Below are 17072 nucleotides of genomic sequence, written 5' to 3' on the forward strand. Positions count from 1 at the left end.
TGTGTTTACTTCGCCGAAAAGAGGACGTCGCTCTGCTACTATACTGCATTGCATATACCTTCATATTGTCTCATACGCGCATAGACGTACGTTTCAGTATAGTGTAATATGTTCATCGCTGGAAATACGTTTAGGCAACGCGAACCGAAAATCATGACGATCATGTGATGCAAACAACAGTTTCTGCTTCAGTACCATAGAAAGTCGCCAGGGGATCATAGCCGACATTCGGATATGGAGTATGGTATGATGAATAATCTACTCTTCAAATTCATTTCTTTACATTTTCGTGTTTTTTTTTCGTTTTAATTTTGGCATTCTAGAACATTGGCATCGTCTTCCGATATTTTTTTTTGCAACTCTGCATATAGTTTCTTATTTTGCAAAAATTTTGTGCGATTTACAGTATGATTGAAAACTTGGAACATGGCTTACATGATAATGTACATGAGTTCTACATGGCTATAAACTAGAGATCCATCCTCAACTCATCATGCAAGGCTGACATCTGCTTGAATATTGCCCCTTGGCTGACCCTAAACAAGCCCATGTCGTCAGCACGTGGCCGGGTTCCAGTTGGAGTGTGTACAAAAACTTGTTATTCAGCGAGTAACCTTATTATGTCGCATTCAATCCAATGCGTATAACACAACTAGTACTTGTGTGGCTGCTTCCAATGTGAACAACTCTACACCAACTTTACTGTAAGTACAAACGGGCGCGGTACATGAGTTAATCGGACCTTTACCCTCTTGGCTGACCCTAAGCCAGTTGGATCCATTCCAGTTGGCTTGTGTCAGTAACTTGTTATTCAGCGAGCAATCTTATTATTTCCGGATGTCGCATTCAATCCAATGCGTACAACACAACTTGTGTAGCTGGTTCCAGTGTGAAGAGCGTCTATCATTGAGCAACTTTGCTGTAAAACCTAGCGGGAGCGGTTCAGTTAGGCGGATCTTTTCCAGCTGGTAGCGGACCGAGTCGACCTCTGTGAGGTGAGCGTGAGCCAGTCTTCACTCTGTATTAGCTCAGTAACTAGAACACTTGGTATTAGCCTAGTATAGTATCCTTGTATGTTCCTTATGTATGTATGTCTAAGTCAAGTAGTGTATCTTTTGTCTACAGTTTTCTACATACGTTTTGTGTCTGTTAAGTCTTGACCTGTACCTAGCCCGTCGTGGCATGAATGTACAATAAAGGTATTTCATTTCTTCACGCAAGCACAAGGCACCAAGAGTTAAACACCTGAGGAAGTTGACTCTGAACTGAACCAAGCGTAAACCAGCACCAAGAGACCTCGTCTAGCGATATATTAGACGTTAAACAAGGACAACAACAACATGGCGGCTGGCCGGGTGGACCCGGAAGTTGTGCGGGAGTACCGGGAGAACGGCGCCGTGTGCCTCCGGGGCGTCTTCAGCGCGGACTGGGTGGACAAGATCAGGAACGGTAGAACTACAGATGTCTCAATATGTTATATAATTTATGAATGGTGAATACTGAGTGTTAAGGGGGTACAAGACATGTACAGGACAGCATGGAGGATTGGAGTAGTGAGACACGCAAATATCATGTGCTTTTGTTATGGTGAACGGTAAACATTAAGGACGCTGCGTTAAACGTTATATCAATGACGTGTCAACGGGACGTCCTTCGCTTAAGGCCAATAAAACGTTTATAGCAATATCACCCTCTCCCTCTGAGGGCTTTATTAAAGACTTATAGTCATATTAGCCCCCCTCCCCTTGAGACCTTTCCATTTGTTGTCACCAGGTGGTCAGTAGGTCACTGACCGCTAGGGCGATCGTACGGAGAGAGACACATAGCAATCTTCATCACTGAATGTTAACACGTATAATGGAGAACAAGACTTGGCTAAACAAACAAGCAAACAATCATTTGTTTGTCGGCCAGGGCGGACCCGGAGCTTACTTTAACGACTACTGCAACTGGCGGCATGTTTACGGCATGTTTGTTTGTTTGTTTGTTTGTAAACAGGTATAGAGAAGAACAAGGCCAGCCCCAGCCGATACAGCGAGAGTTTAGTCGGCCAGGGCGGACCTGGAGCCTACTTTAATGACTACTGCAACTGGCGGCATGTTTACGGCATGTTTGTTTGTTTGTTTGTTTGTAAACAGGTATAGAGAAGAACAAGGCCAGCCCCAGCCGGTACAGTGAGAGCCTGGTTGGCCAGGGCGGACCTGGAGCCTACTTTAATGACTACTGCAACTGGAGAAGCATCCCGGAGTTTCAGGACTTTGTGTACAACAGCCCAGCTGCACAGATAGCCGCTCAGCTCATGGACTCACAGGTACTCACTGCTCCTTTTCCAAACAAGATAGTACGATGGTCTCAATCTCTTTCTCTAAGTTTTTCTTTCATCTTTCTCATGTTAACGATGCCAATAACGACAGTCCAGCAGCACAGATAGCCGCCCAGCTCATGGACTCACGGGTAGGAGAGGGGAACCATCTATCTCTCTATATTCCTACTCACGATCAAAGAGAACATGGCTACTTAATTTCACCCACATTGAGGTACAACTTCATAGACTAAGGGCTAAATTGCAGTTGACGGTACATTTATCACAATGACACAAATATTTTGTCCACGACAGCAGAATTCACAACATGCCAGCTCATTTTCCAAATGAATACAAGATAGCACTGTTGCCCCCATCTCTTTCTCTATTCTTGCATCTTTCTCCTATTAACGGTACCAATAAGACCTTGCCACTGAAAGAATATTGTCGAGCCATTTGAAATTGTGTCGTGTTTTTCAGACGGCGATTTTCTACCACGAGCACGTCCTGACGAAAGACCCGGGAACCTACAAGACGACTCCCTGGCACCACGACCAGGCGTACTATCCTGTGGACGGGGACAAGGTAACTTTGGGCTGTCTGTCGGTTATGTCCACTTCTGGAGGTTCGAGACGCTTTTTGAGAGTCACTAACCCTGTGTGGGTGTGGGTGTATATGTGTGTGTTTGCATAAGTGTTTGTGTGTGTGTGTGTGTGTGTGTGTGTGTGTGTGTGTGTGTGTGTGTGTGTGTGTGTGTGTGTGTGTGTGTGTGTTTGCATAAGTGTTTGTATGTGTGTGTGTGTGTGTGTGTGCATGCGTGTGTGTGTGTGTGTGTGTGTGTGTGTTTTCGGCCTGTTTCATGACTCTGTGATATGGTCTATGCTTCAAGATTTCCTAGAAGTAGCCAGGATTTTTTTCTCTCTTCTCCCACTAGTACTTATCGTTGTATTACAGGTTTGTTCCATCTGGATGCCGGTTGACCCCGTCTCCATGGAGACGTGCGTGCAGTTCGTGCGCGGGTCGCAAGGGTGGGGCTGGTTCTTCCCGCGGAAGTTCGCCACGACGCTGAACTACGGGCTGACGGGAGACGACACGGGCGGGAAGGTGTTCCGGGACGTGCCGGACATAGACGGGGACAGGGACAAGTACGACATTCTCACCTGGGACGTACAGGTATGTCTCACCTGTACAGGTACGACATTCTCACCTGGGACGTACAGGTACGATATTCTCACCTGTACAGGTACGACATTCTCACCTGGGACGTACAGGTACGATATTCTCACCTGTACAGGTACGACATTCTCACCTGGGACGTACAGGTACGATATTCTCACCTGTACAGGTACGATATACTCACCTGGGACGTTCAGGTATGTCTCACCTGTCCGGACACCAAAATTAAAGTATTATGTTGTTGTCATGTTTACAGAAGGAAACATACGTTTGTTGTTGTTTTTTTTGCGCTGTTTCTTCTTCTTCAAACAAATAAAGTCCATGACCTGCTGGAGATTAGACGGCTGTTACCTTGGTAACTGGTGCTGTAGCAGACACCCGGCCTGTGGTGTTGGCCTAATAACCCTACAAACAGCAGTAGGGTTATTAGGCTAGTCCATGTGCGAAGGTAAACACTATGCATTGCTTCGTAAATGTTACCTTTTAATTTGTTTATTTGTTTGTTTGTTTATTTATCGTTTATTTGTTTGTTTACTTATGTATTTATCGTTTGTTTGTTTATTTGTTAGCCCGGAGACTGTATCGTGTTCCACATGAAGACGCTGCACGGTGCGCCCGCCAACACGGCCCAGACGCCGCGCCGCGTCGTGTCCACCAGGTATCTGTATCTGTGTCTGTATCTGTATCTGTATCTGTATAGCTGGTATAATCTCCCATCGGCGTAACACACCAGCTTCACAGGCAAGCGGCACGGCTTTAGCTGGCTACATTACACCGAACGACTTGTTACACCTAACCCTTGAACATCTAACTCTAAACACTGTTTAAAGCTATCTAATGATAATGCCTTTACTGTACTCGGTGACAGCGAGTTCCACTCTGTGTACGATCTACTTATTTAAGACTTAACATCTCTACTTAAATCTGATATACAATCGTTGGTATACAGGATAAAGAGTGAATATAAAAGACTTGGTTGTATAAAAAAAAGAGTCATCCTCCTTACTCAATGACTATTTACTATCATGAAAGTTCATCTGTGTTGGTAGTTACATGTTAAAAGTTAAAACTTTTGGTCGAACACAATAGCTTTCGACCAGTCACTCTGGTCTTCCTCAGTAGACTGACCCAGTGAAGCTTGTCACGTGGCTTCTCTGAAGTGTGTCGTCAACACTGGGTCAAAGGTATCTGGTAGACGATGTCGGCCCCCGTCGCGGTTCAGTGAAGGGTGATGGGCCCTGATATATATAGCCTCGTTCACCCCACTCAGGAAATAGTCTTGTTCAGTGTCCAAATGTCAATGACTATTTTTCTTGTCCACCAGGTGGCTCGGTGATGACGCAGTTCTGGCGCCCAGGCCCTGGGAAGTCTCTCCGCCAATCACAGGCGGCCTTACATACGGGGACAAGATGGCGTGCGACACATTCCCCGTCATATGGAAGCGAGACTGAGATTGGCTGGTCGGGATCCGGACGAACTTTTTTAAAAATCATTGTTTATTGTTTATTTCATGGATCTCCATCAGTGAGTAAATATACTGCACTATTCGTCCTGGAGTCGTAAAAGTTACAAACACATATCATTACAAACTTATTAACACATTAGACGTACATAACACTCACAGAATACTAGTACTTACAACCTGTAACGCGCGTTAACTATTACTTAATCTATCCTTAACCAGCCTAAATACGACAATGTAAAAAGGGAAAAGAATGGTTGAAAAGTCAAGGTGATACATATGATACATAAAAGTCATATATTTACTAACTAGTAAAATCATTTTTTATTCACAAATATAAGAAAATAACATTGAGTTCAGTTTGAAATAATTCAATCTTCAAGATACTGCTCGCCCACATTTATCGTAGCTTGTTGTACGATTTTCTTTAAATGCTGTAGAATTTTCAGACTGGCCATAAGGATATAAAATAGTGATTTTGATTTGATTAATTGAAATTGCAACAGTACAATGCACGCGGAACAGAGGCAGATGTTTCTGGTGTTGTGTCCCGCACATAGAAACTAGTACTGGACAGAAAATACTCATTTTCACTTGAGTCTAGTGGGGAAAGTCGTGTTAAGTGCCTTTCCCAATACCAAGGGCACAAGATCGGTGACATGTCAGTACTCGAACCTCAGGGACCTCTTGGTTCGGAGTCGAACACGCTGTCGCTACGCTACACGACCCCACGACACAAGATTTTGCAGGACACTATCCCAAGAATGCCATCAGTTTTAAATCCCTTAGCGGTCCGTTGTACGTACATAAACGCATGAATGGGGACAAGTAAAGAAACAACCCGACAAGTGTTTTGCTTGACAACAGGGCTGCAGTACTCCTGTATTCCGCATGGCGAGTACTGTACGCATCTCTCCATCATCACAGCGTTTGCGACATTGTTCCGGTAAATATTTCTTTGTGTCCCTGAACGCTCTATTTCCAGCCGCATATTATACCATTATGCTCTGCTTTTCCGCGGCAAAAAAGCCATAAATTACCGTCATATTAGGACATATCCTGTAACAGTGGGAAACAAAGGACTCTCCGTATTACTGGGCAACTCTAGCCGCGTAACTGCAACCCAAAACCCGCTGTTAACATGGCGAGAGTGCAAACCTAGAAAGGCGTGCCGAGGTCCCCTTGTCTTAGCTACGGCGCCTGTTGTTGTGCTGAATAGTAGTAAATAGAGTGAGATAGAGTAAACATGTGTGAGGTGTTTTATTCTCACGTGTGTTTAGTTCGCCTGGTCTTGTCTTGGGTACGTCTTTAGTTCTAAGGTGGATCTGTAGGTACAGGTAAGGAGTGCTTGGAAGGTCCACCTGTCGGAGCGTTTACACCGTGATTCAGGTGTTGTACCTGATACACCTGGAGTCGCCACAGGTGAGCGCAGGTGTGTAGGTGAGTCCAGGCGTTGAACTTGTAAACTGAGTGTCAGTGGGGGAAAAGCACACGGACGGTGTTGCGGTGTCAACAAACGTGAGGGAAAACATCGCTGGATCGTCGAGTGCGGAAATATTTTCCTTTCCGTCGTGACAAACACTTTTTTGAGTGTTGTGAGTTCCCGCCTGTAGTTACCTCAAGATGGTTTAGAGTATAAACAGTTTTTCTGTTTACAATTGCAAGGACGTCCAAGGTCGTCGAATTCGAACCAAGATGGCGGCAGAAAACATTGCCGGAGTTGACTAGTGCATGGAGACTTTTTCGCCTTTAAATACGTGAGTTGCAACTTCCCGCCTGCATGTACTAAGTAGTACTACTTGATGGATTAGAAAATAAATAGTTTGCTGCTGACAAGGACGTCCAAGGTCGTCGAGTTCGAACCAAGATGGCGGCAGAAAACATTGCAGTGCGATGAGATATTCTTTCGTCGTGAAATATACTACTTGTTCTAAGATCCCGCCTGTACACCTAGTACCTGTTGATGAATTAGAATATAAATAGATTGCTCACAAGGACGTCCAAGGTCGCAGAATTCGAACCAAGATGGCGGCGGAGGTGGCGCCAGCCCGCACGGCGCTGTCCACCCGGAGTAAGTCGGACACGTCCGTGAACGACAGTGACCGGAGAGACTCGGTAAAGTCGGACACCTCCTCCTCCATGGGGAGTCGCCGCGCGCCCCGGCCGCCGATAGACAGGACGGCCCGCAGACGGAGTGTGGCCGTCATGGACCTGGGAACACAGGCGAGGAAACCCGGACAGGTAACATATACTCGTTGTTTTGACATAACGTTATATTCTGTGCGTAGTTTGCCGTATACATATATTCTGTTTGATGACTTTTCATACATGTATTTAGTTTTGTTGCTCTAAGTTGTAGTAGACGATACGAAAGGCCCTGTACTTTGGTCGAGAAAATAATGAATCATCATCTTTAAATTTGTTAAGGAAATCATCTTATAGTACATCTTAATTATGGAATTCTATTACTCTTTTTCATTTTCTGTCACTGCTTTTAAGTATGCATTGAGTTTATAGCTATATACCCGTGTTTTAATACCTGCAGGCCTTTAAGGCGACTCTGGGCGGGAGCCTGCTGGCCTCACGTCGGGGAACAGCTGCCTTCAGGAGCATGTTCCTGCCCAAACTGGACGCCGAACCGGAGGAACCTAAAATACCGGTACGTCTGATGCTTGTTCATGTTTATATATTTACCTCTGAGGCTCGTGGCCCAATATCCAACCCAAACATATAAAGATACTTCAAAACACACGAACAAAACTACCTATGTCCTACTTATAAAATACCGGTAGATCGATTTTCTTTACACAAATTGCAACAACAATGGAGCACTAGCTTGGCTGCAAAAGATACAAGCAATATAGCTGATATATCATATAGTGCAGTAGGTATAATCGACTGCGTCACGTTTTTATATATTACTGTGTTCTGTGTTATTCACGGTTTAAGAAAAACAATTGAATGAATCGTGAAGAACATACTAGTAGAATTATGTAGTAAAATATAAAAGCCTTGGTTATTGGTAAACATAATGTTTAACGTTGAGAAATCGTTGAGATTCCTCCGATGTTTTGCCCTCAGTACTAAAACACCCAAACAGCGTGAAAATAGTCGTGTTATCCTTGAAAACCAAACCGACGGCCACTTAACTACAGCCTCCTCGGTGAAGATAATTAATGATGATCCTTTCTAATCCGAACCCTACCCGTGTAAATCACCCCAATGGTGCAGGAAACATAATCGGCTTTAAGTCACGCTCAATCTCGCGTGTATAGGACACCGCCATTCAACAAACGCGCTGTCGCGTTCCTAAGGTAGCCTCCACCAGGCCTTTCTACGGGAATACGGATCGTAAAATTCGGCAAAAAAGAGAGTCAAATTGGCCCCAAGGGAGTCCGGCCGCGGGGAGGTAGTTTCTTGCCCTAACTGTGCGGCCAGTCAAACCTACAAGGCGGCCAACTCCCCTGGCAAATATTCTCCAGCGTAGTTAGTCTGGTAGAGACTATTCCTAAGGCCCCTATTCCACTAAGACGGCGCTCTTACTGCACTCTCTACCTCTACCTGACATTGGCCGGAGCGCCGAGAGAACACCGAAAGATCGCCAAGGTCGCCATGTTTGGAATATAAATAACTGTTATGCGCTCTCATGGCGCTCTCTCTGTGCTCACTATTGGATCGGCGTCCTCGGCGCTCTCACGGCGACGGTATTAAACGGTTCAAAACTAGAGGTGACGGCGCTCTTAGTGCGCTCCCTGTGCGCTCCCATGGCGAATCTCTTGGCGCTGTCTCTTTGCTCCGGCCAATGTCAGGTCGCAGAGAGAGCGCAGTGAGAGCTGGCCTCAGTAGCAGGCTTATAGAACTGGGGGTTTGGTGGTCTTCGGCTGTTTTCTGATTAGCCTCCGTAGCAGGCTTATAGAACTGGGGGTTTGGTGGTCTTCGGCTGTTTTCTGATTAGCCCAGTTCTAAAAAACGGGGGTAATTAAACCAGGCCGGCTAAGTTGTCTACATGCAATCAGAAAATAGCAGATAAAAGCTCCCAAAGATCATGTAGACCCCCCAAACCCCCATTTTTTGGCATGTTATGAAGGCTATGTCGTCGTCGTCCTAGTGGAATGGGGGCCTTGGCCAGATTTCCGGTGCGCTGTGCTTAAAATAACGTCGGAAAGGGTGAGACAATGGCCTTGCCACAATGGCCAGGTGTGTGCGACAGGTATGCCGACACACCTGAGTCGGAAGCCCTTTGTTCCCTTTAATGACACATGGTTATATAATGATGCGGCGATGGTGTTTCACCTGATTATAGTCATATCATAGGTAATTTACCACCGCACAAAGCGAGGGTGAATGTTTGAACTGAAAACTGAGTGCGTGTACTTTGTACTTGATACTCACAATACACGTCGGCAAACTCTACAGTTTTTAAAAGGCTACACCCTCTGCGACCAAAGATTTTGACAGCTGGTGATAGATCAAGAACGCTTTCTTTGCGTTTTGAGTGTTTTCTTGTCTCTTAAATGAGACTTTACAATTTGAATCATATTCTAATTATGAAACCAAGGGTCATCTGTGAACTATCCAGAATCGTGCCTGAGCATGGTTCTGGATACGGGCATGGTTCTGGATACGCGTGGACTATCCAGAACTGTATGTAAGCAGGGTCCTGGATATCACAACCCCCTCTCGTCCCCAGGGCATCGTGCGGTTCCGGAAGGCTGCGGGAGTCGTGCGGCTGCTGTGTATGGTCTGCATCGTCTGCAGGAAGTAAGTATCGCACTTAACACTGGTTATATCGGATGAACATGGATTTATTAGTAACATGTGTGTGTGTGTGTGTGTGTGTGTGTGTGTGTGTGTGTGTGTGTGTGTGTGTGTGTGTGTGTGTGTGTGTGTGTGTGTGTGTGTGTGTGTGTGTGTGTGTGTGTGTGTGTAGGGTTGGGAGATGGGGGAGAGTGTGTAGTGATTGCTATGTTGTATTTTGCAGGATCCTGTCCCAGACCATTATCGAGGGCAGCTGGCTGGCGATGGTAGAGGCGATCCTGCAGGAGGCTGAGCAGAGCGCTAAGCATGCCGGGAACCAGAGCCTGGGCTCCGGACAGCTGTCGTTCGACCCGCACAAGTTCAGGCGCTCAGGCAAGGACGAGGTGAGGGACTCGTATCCACTTCTATGCCTGGATGGAAAAGGGTTAGGGTTAGGATCAGGCACGGTTCTGGCGATCCGACGAGGACGAGATAAGGGTCTACCTGTTTTCGAGTATCATGACAATGCCGGTTGTTCAGCACCAAGGACAGGAACAATCATCCAATGTATGTAAATGAGGCCTGTACATGTCTATACTACTAGCTAGCTAGGTCTGTGCCTGAATGGGGTAGGGTTAGGATCAGGCACGGTTCTGGATAGTCTCCGCGTATCCAAGAACGTAGATTTGCCCCAGACACGGTTCTGGATACGCGTGGACCATCCAGAACCGTGCCTGAGCAATGCCCTGGATAAAGCACAGCTATTGAACATAATGGAAGTTCTAATGTTGTTAGAACTTTAGATAAAGTGAAACGATATTTCTCAAGAATGTTTCTCCCCGGCAGGACATGGTCCCGTCCCGAGTGAAGGAGCTGCTGAGGAAACCGTCCAAAGACCGGACAGAGGAAGAGGCAGAGACGGTTGGTACAGTTTTTTTTAACAATTTGTTTCGATCAGTACAAGGCAGAGAAACCACTTCTAGGCACATAGCTAAGTTCGGGTTACTAGAACATCATCTCTTCTCCCAAAGTCGCGACATATCAACACTGGAAACAAGCTGGACTCACTCAGAGTGAGGACTACCTAACCCAATAAGAGAAGCAGGGGTTACGAAGGCTGGTTCCTACCCAAATGTGACCGGAATGTTTTTGACCCACTCACGCCGAAAAGGACCCTTACTCTGCCCGATAACTGTGGTGGGTTCTAAAACGTGCTAGATTCGGTGAGGCCCATGTCAAGCTTTTAAGAGTCTTATCATCTTGAAGCCTTAGATTTTATTAATATGCTATTAGTTTTATGATTTAGCAAGCCCAACTCAGTCCGTGCCCCCCTCTCTCCCCAGATCGTGCGCACGATGCAGAAGATGCCCGACTTCGCGCTCTTCCCGTTCGAGATCCAGAAACAGCTGTGCCAGGTGGCCTGGTACGACAGGTATGTGGGGTTGCTGTTTGTTTGTTAGTTAGTTAGTTAGTTAGTTAGTTTGTTTGTTTGTTTGTTTATTACTACGTGTATTAAAAGAACTATAAGGTGAACATACGTTCCATCGCTGCTTTTGTTTACATGAATAATTCTTAGGCATATGTAAATCATTGGTGTTTTTTTAATATTACAATATTTGACCGTCTCGTCGTCAGTTTCGGGACGGGCCGTGTGATAATCCGGGAGGGTCATGCCGCGGACGGGTTCTACTTCGTCCTGTCGGGAAGACGTGAGTAAAGTTTGTTAATAGTAACTGCGTTCCTACCCAATGTACAGTACTTGTTTTACATGTCCTTCAGGACAGGGTTTCTCATAAGCATCTTGCTTTTTGCTCCATTCTCAATAGATAATTTATTATGAATTGAATAAAAAAGATGACTTAAGATTCGTGCAAAATTTGCATTTGTTCTTGTTTCTTAAACAGGTCTTACTTATTTTGTTCTCCTCAGTTGTGGAGAGCTACGCTGCTGAAGACGAGGCCAACACGGTCCTTCGACATGGGATGAAGTTTGGGGTAAGGAACACATAAATTAACAAACAAATAAGTGAATGAATAAATAAACAAAATTACACAGCCTTCTTGCGGTAATTATGGTCAGTACTTTTAAAAATATCGCCTTCATCCTGGGAAGGAGAGCTGTTGCCATAGTAACCGTTTACCGCCCTAGGAACGAGAGTTGCTGACGAGAACCAAGCGGAGGTCAACAGTACTGACTCAGGAGAGGACGGAGCTGTTCTGTGTGCATGCGCAGGTAAACGCATTATTTGTTTGAATTTTCTATGTGTTACAATGTCCTTGGAGGGAGAGGAAAATAGATGAAGATCGCCTTTACAAGTGTGACGTGCCAATTCTGTACACGTAGATAGAGAGTCTAGGAATCAGAAAATGTGTCATCATGAAATGTGCTAAAAAAAAGTATTATCAGACACTTACGCTATGATTGCAAAGTCTCACTTTCAACTAGAACATGATCGCTGAGCGACCGTGCAGCGACCAAATTGGATTTGTGTACACTTAGTTCCATAACTACTATACTATTTCAGCATGTGACTTAAATTGTTTTACTCTCCTTTTCAGGATTACGATAGAATATTCAACCTACAAGAGGACAGGGAGACCGCAAATTTAAACGTCTGTAGGTGAGTATGTCTTAGTTACAGGTGACGCTTAGAGACAGTCTCACTTTTTTTTAAATCTTGGTTTCCCTACATCACCAAAATTGCCTTATGTGTTACGTTCCAGGCATATATCAATATTCAAGCTCTGGCCGTTCCAAAAGCTACTGGAACATCCGGACGCCTGGACGATGCAGAACTACCAGTAAGTAGACCTGTCATTAAAAGCCTTTCACCACCATTGATAGAAATGCGAATCGTTTCTACAATGTTGTTGGGACTTATTCATATTTGAGAAAACTATTTGTTTATCTACTAGTATTAATTTTGTTTGGCTGTTGCCTATACATTTATTTCGAAATAGCCTTATAAACTGTGAATGAAAAATTATTTTTGTTTGCAGACCGGGTTTCGTGATAGTACCAGACAGTAGACGGTGCGACTGGATCTACGTGGTCAAAACGGTACGTAATGTTTCTGGATATTAGTAAAGAGAGGCAGACAGATAGAGATTTTAGAGGTAGAAAAACAGAGACAGGGAAATATGCCAAAGAAGAAAAAGAGGGACTGAAAAACAGGGTGAGCGAGGGAGACAAGAACAAAGAGTGAAAGACTGAGATAGAAAGACTGAGAGAGGGACGTGAGTGAAACGTGATCTTTTTCGCAACGATACTGAACACGCACAGCCTATCGTATCCAGAACCGTACCAATCTAGTCTATGCCTGAATGGGTTAGGCGTTCGGTCAAGCACGGTTCTGGATACGCCTGGACTATCCAGAACCGAGCTTGGTGGTTCTGGATAAAACTTGCACCTGTTCTCTCCCCAGGGCCAGTGTAAGGTGCTGAAGAGACTGACGCCAAACGAGGGTTGGACGGTGGACCGGCGGGAGGAGAACCGCCTCCTGCACAGCCGGGAGATGAGACGGACGCACCAGGAGCGGAAGGAACTCTTCACAGCGCAGGGCGACAGGGACAAAGGTGTGTTTGTTTGTTTGTTTGTTTGTTTGTTTGTTTATCCGTTTGTTTGTTTATTCATCTATGATCGGCAGTAGGCGAACATCCAGGAGAAAGGTTTGTTCATTTGTTTGACCTTGACCAGACGTCTGTCACCATGGTAACTGGTGCTGTAGCAGACGCCCTCTGGTGTCGGGTTACATTATGTAGCAAGTGACAGGAAAGAGTTGAAGGGGCTGGGCACCATGTATATGAATGTATTTGAGTAAGAATTAACAGAGCAGTAGTTTTTGGCTAGACCATCTTCATGTAAAGGTAAACATTGTGCGTTTGCTTACCTTTCTAGTACTTTGTTTGTTTGTTTGTTTGTTTGCTTGTTTGTTTGTTTGTTTACATGGTCCTCGACCCTCTCCACAGATAACCGCGCGTTGATCAGCGTGTTATGGCGGAACGTGTCCACGCCGCGAGCGCCGATCTCCGGGGTGCAGAGTTCACGGCTGGACAGCAGACATGGCGACAGGGAAAAGGTAAGGCTCTGAGCAAACACAACAAAAACTGGTACTCAAAGAATAGCATTAGTAATATAGACGTTTTGACATTTTCATACGTAGCATACACTACTTTTCGTCAGGAATCTATAGTTGAACAATTATTTATACAAAAACTATGAATTGATTATGTAAATGACAATCAGTAGTGGATGCTACTTGAAACGGAAAAGTTTTCCAAATCTACCCAGTTGTTTGACTCTTTGAGTAACTGTTTTCCTGTGTATCTCATTACCTGGATGTGTAATCAATCATCGACGTACACTGTAAGTATTGTCAGTTGTTAGACGAATGCTAGGCTACCCGTATAGGTAAGATATGAAAAGAGAAGTAACGGCATGTTTCTGTTTGCAGGGTCCGTCCCGGATGCAGCTCGGGTCGCGGATATTCGACCCGGACCCCGCAAAACCTGTTTTCGTGGTGCTGGACGTGCTGGGACCTGGACAGAGCTTCGTACGTACAACTGGTGTCATGTTCCAGAAACCTATTGTCCATTTTGTCTATGCGAATATACGAATATCACTCTCTGAGTGGATGTCACAAACAAGTCATGATATGAATTATTCACTATACACAAGTCTCCAAGATTTCTATCAATATATAAAATGAATCTTGCTCTGCAATTCCAGGGTTTTCGGTCGGTTCTACCCTCGTCGGAGAGAGGCGCCACAGTGAGTTTGGTAAGTCCAACATATCTGTAATGTATTTTGCAAAGGATTATCATGAGTTTGTTATTATGATATTAATGTTTATTTCAGTGTTGCTTTCTAACACACGCTACCGCCACACTGTGACTTGTACAGGACTTTACCTTGTGTTTTCACGTTGAGTGTTGAACACAAAAGACCTTACGATTTAGCCACCGCTTGATGTTCTGTGATTTCCAGGTCAGCAACTCTGCCGAAGTGATCCAGATTAAGAAGAAGTTCTTCCTGAAGTACGCGGACGAAACCGTCTTAAGTCTCATCAAAATGAAGGTCAGATTTCATCCTTAAAATCTCCGATGTACGTTTAATTTGAAGACATTGATTGATCGATTGATTGATTGATTGATTGATTGATTGATTGGTTCATTCATTCATTCATTCATTCATTCACTCATTTACTCATTAATTCGTTCATTCATTTATTCGTATGTCCCACATACTAGCTCTTAGTTGGTTTCATTCAACATTTTGCCCGACATGATACCCGTTGAACTCATATGTAGAATCTTGATATACTGACACCAACTAGTAATCTCATTTTTATCTACCATACACTGTACCTGTTACAATCGTTGTGCAATAAACTTTGCGGCAGAGTGCGCAACTCGGAACTAAGAGTCCCGGGTTCGAGTCCTGACATGCCACTGATCTTGTGCCCTTGGGAAAGGCACTTTACACGACTTTCCTCGCTTAGCTCAGTTGTAAATGAGTATTTCCTGTCATGTATTTGTCCCCTGTTTTGGTGGCGGCATTAATATAAGTTGAAAAAACTTCAGTGTGTCGTCACCACGTCTGGTGATTACATGTTGGAATAAAAAAAAAACTTTGACTTTATTCAATCTTTCATTTCCAGTACTCGCAGTACCCGTCGCAGGAGGACGTGTTGGAGAGTCTGTGGAAGGAGCACCAATGGGAGGACTTCAAGCGTGACGCGCTGCACCGCGCGGTTAGCAGTGTCACCTCGCGACAGGCCGCGGCACTGCAGAGACCCAAGACCACCAAAACAAACTGAGTTTATAGCTTCCATCCGCCTTTCTACGGGAATACAGATCGTAGAATTCGACAAAAAAGAGAGTAAAATTGGCCAAGGGAGTCCGGCCGCGGGGAGGTAGTTTCGTTGCGCGGCCAGTCAAACCTACAAGGCGGCCAAACTCCCCTGGCAAATATTCTCCTATATACAGCCAGCGTACGTCGATGAAGGTTAGACATCCAGGTAATACGATACGCCAAAAACAGTTACTCAAGCAACTGGATATGATTTTGAAAACGTTTTCAAAATCATATCCAGTTGCTTGAGTAACTGTTTTTTGGCGTACAGCCAGCGTAGTTAGTCTGGAAGAGACTACTGATTCTAGGTCAGCAAGAGGCTATTTGTGTTGGGCAAAGGCGATTCTTGGGTCCACGTGGATAGCACAGGGTTGTAGCTAACCTAGCTCTACCTGAAAGATTCCACTGAGGAACCAGACACTACAAAACTAGAACTTGTGTTCTAGAGGACTGTGGGGGGGTTTGGGAACACAATTTGAAAAGAAAAAAAAACATTGTTGCAGGTTGATGCTGCTACTTCGCTGCTACCCCTTTGGGGCTTTTATTTGGTACCGTAGTCTTAACATATTGGTTGGTATTTGTCATCGTAAAGCATTGAAAAGTTCACAAGGACGCGACGTCCTAAACATGAGTAGGGTGTACGTTGGGCTGTGCCCGTCGACATTGAATGTCGTTCTGTCCATATCAAAATGTGGAAAGATGATAGTAAGACCAATCCTGATAAAGGCTGCTACTAGATAGATCATAGATCATGACAGTCTATCGGTATTGTTACTAATGCTAACTATGATAATGAACTGATACGAATGTGAGACAGACTTTTGTTATACTTGATGTCCATCTGTTATTCACAGATTAGACGCTAGATGGCGCAAGTGAGCTGAGCAACTTTTCGATACTCTAGTTCTAATACATTTAATCCTCATACAATGACAACAATTTACCTCCAAAGACAGTGGGTTACATTTATAACTTAGAGATGATCAGCCAAAATTCTCAGGTCCGGGGCTGAACTTAAACCTGTACCTAAAATTGCTTGGGGACGCAGGCTCTTCCAAGACACTGACTGCCCGTCTGGGTTTGAGGGTGTCTAATTAGCCTCTACCAGGCTTCGGGAGGCGGTAGGAAAGGGTAGAAATCGATCAAATAGTGAGATAGCATGCTGAGGGAGTTGGGCCGCTAGAGAGTACATTTTGCCGCACCCGAAGCCTGATAGAGGCTAGTGTCTAATCATTACAATGCCAGATACAAGTAATTAAAGAGGGCGGAATGCTCCTATCTGTGAGCTGATACCGCGTGTCCTTTTCAGGGCTCGATGAGTATAATTACACCGTCTATAATGACGCATAAGTGACGGGACGGGGACATACCAAGGCGGGTAAATACCTCGGACATACCGACGTAAGTGGAAGAATTTGACGCTCGCGATTATCTCTGTGTTTTGTGTAAACAAAGGTTTTCAACTTTTCTAGCGTGGGAAAACGGTCCGATTGGCTGATCGACGTAGCCTCTGCCAGGCGTTGGGAGACGGCTGGAAAGAGC

General features: G+C 44.9%; 2 protein-coding genes across 3 annotated transcripts; both read left to right on the forward strand.

Moving 5' to 3' along the window:
* Positions 1–650: 650 nt before the first annotated feature.
* Positions 651–5025, forward strand: LOC109472837 (probable phytanoyl-CoA dioxygenase). 2 transcript variants are annotated; one of them, XM_019772694.1, is made up of 8 exons: positions 651–995; positions 1222–1449; positions 1999–2095; positions 2236–2311; positions 2783–2887; positions 3257–3475; positions 4048–4136; positions 4803–5025. In XM_019772694.1, the coding sequence occupies exons 2-8, from the start codon at positions 1341–1343 to the stop codon at positions 4927–4929; spliced, it is 822 nt and encodes a 273-aa protein (XP_019628253.1). In that variant the 5' UTR covers positions 651–995; positions 1222–1340; the 3' UTR covers positions 4930–5025. The 2 variants fall into 2 exon arrangements, with proteins under 2 accessions (XP_019628253.1, XP_019628254.1); XM_019772695.1 differs by lacking the exons at positions 651–995; positions 1999–2095 and having other exon boundaries at positions 1303–1449; positions 2139–2311.
* Positions 5026–6759: 1734 nt separating this feature from the next.
* LOC109472836 (cyclic nucleotide-binding domain-containing protein 2-like) lies at positions 6760–15557 on the forward strand. Its single transcript, XM_019772693.1, has 15 exons — positions 6760–7181; positions 7486–7599; positions 10524–10598; positions 11021–11109; positions 11313–11386; positions 11607–11671; positions 11826–11909; positions 12236–12297; positions 12677–12737; positions 13102–13252; positions 13646–13755; positions 14131–14229; positions 14406–14456; positions 14664–14753; positions 15337–15557. The coding sequence occupies exons 1-15, from the start codon at positions 6966–6968 to the stop codon at positions 15493–15495; spliced, it is 1500 nt and encodes a 499-aa protein (XP_019628252.1). The 5' UTR covers positions 6760–6965; the 3' UTR covers positions 15496–15557.
* Positions 15558–17072: the final 1515 nt, after the last annotated feature.

This window comes from Branchiostoma belcheri, unplaced genomic scaffold, assembly GCF_001625305.1.
Source record: "Branchiostoma belcheri isolate BF01 breed outbred unplaced genomic scaffold, Haploidv18h27 scaffold285, whole genome shotgun sequence".
In the NCBI taxonomy this organism is placed as follows: Eukaryota; Metazoa; Chordata; class Leptocardii; order Amphioxiformes; family Branchiostomatidae; genus Branchiostoma; species Branchiostoma belcheri.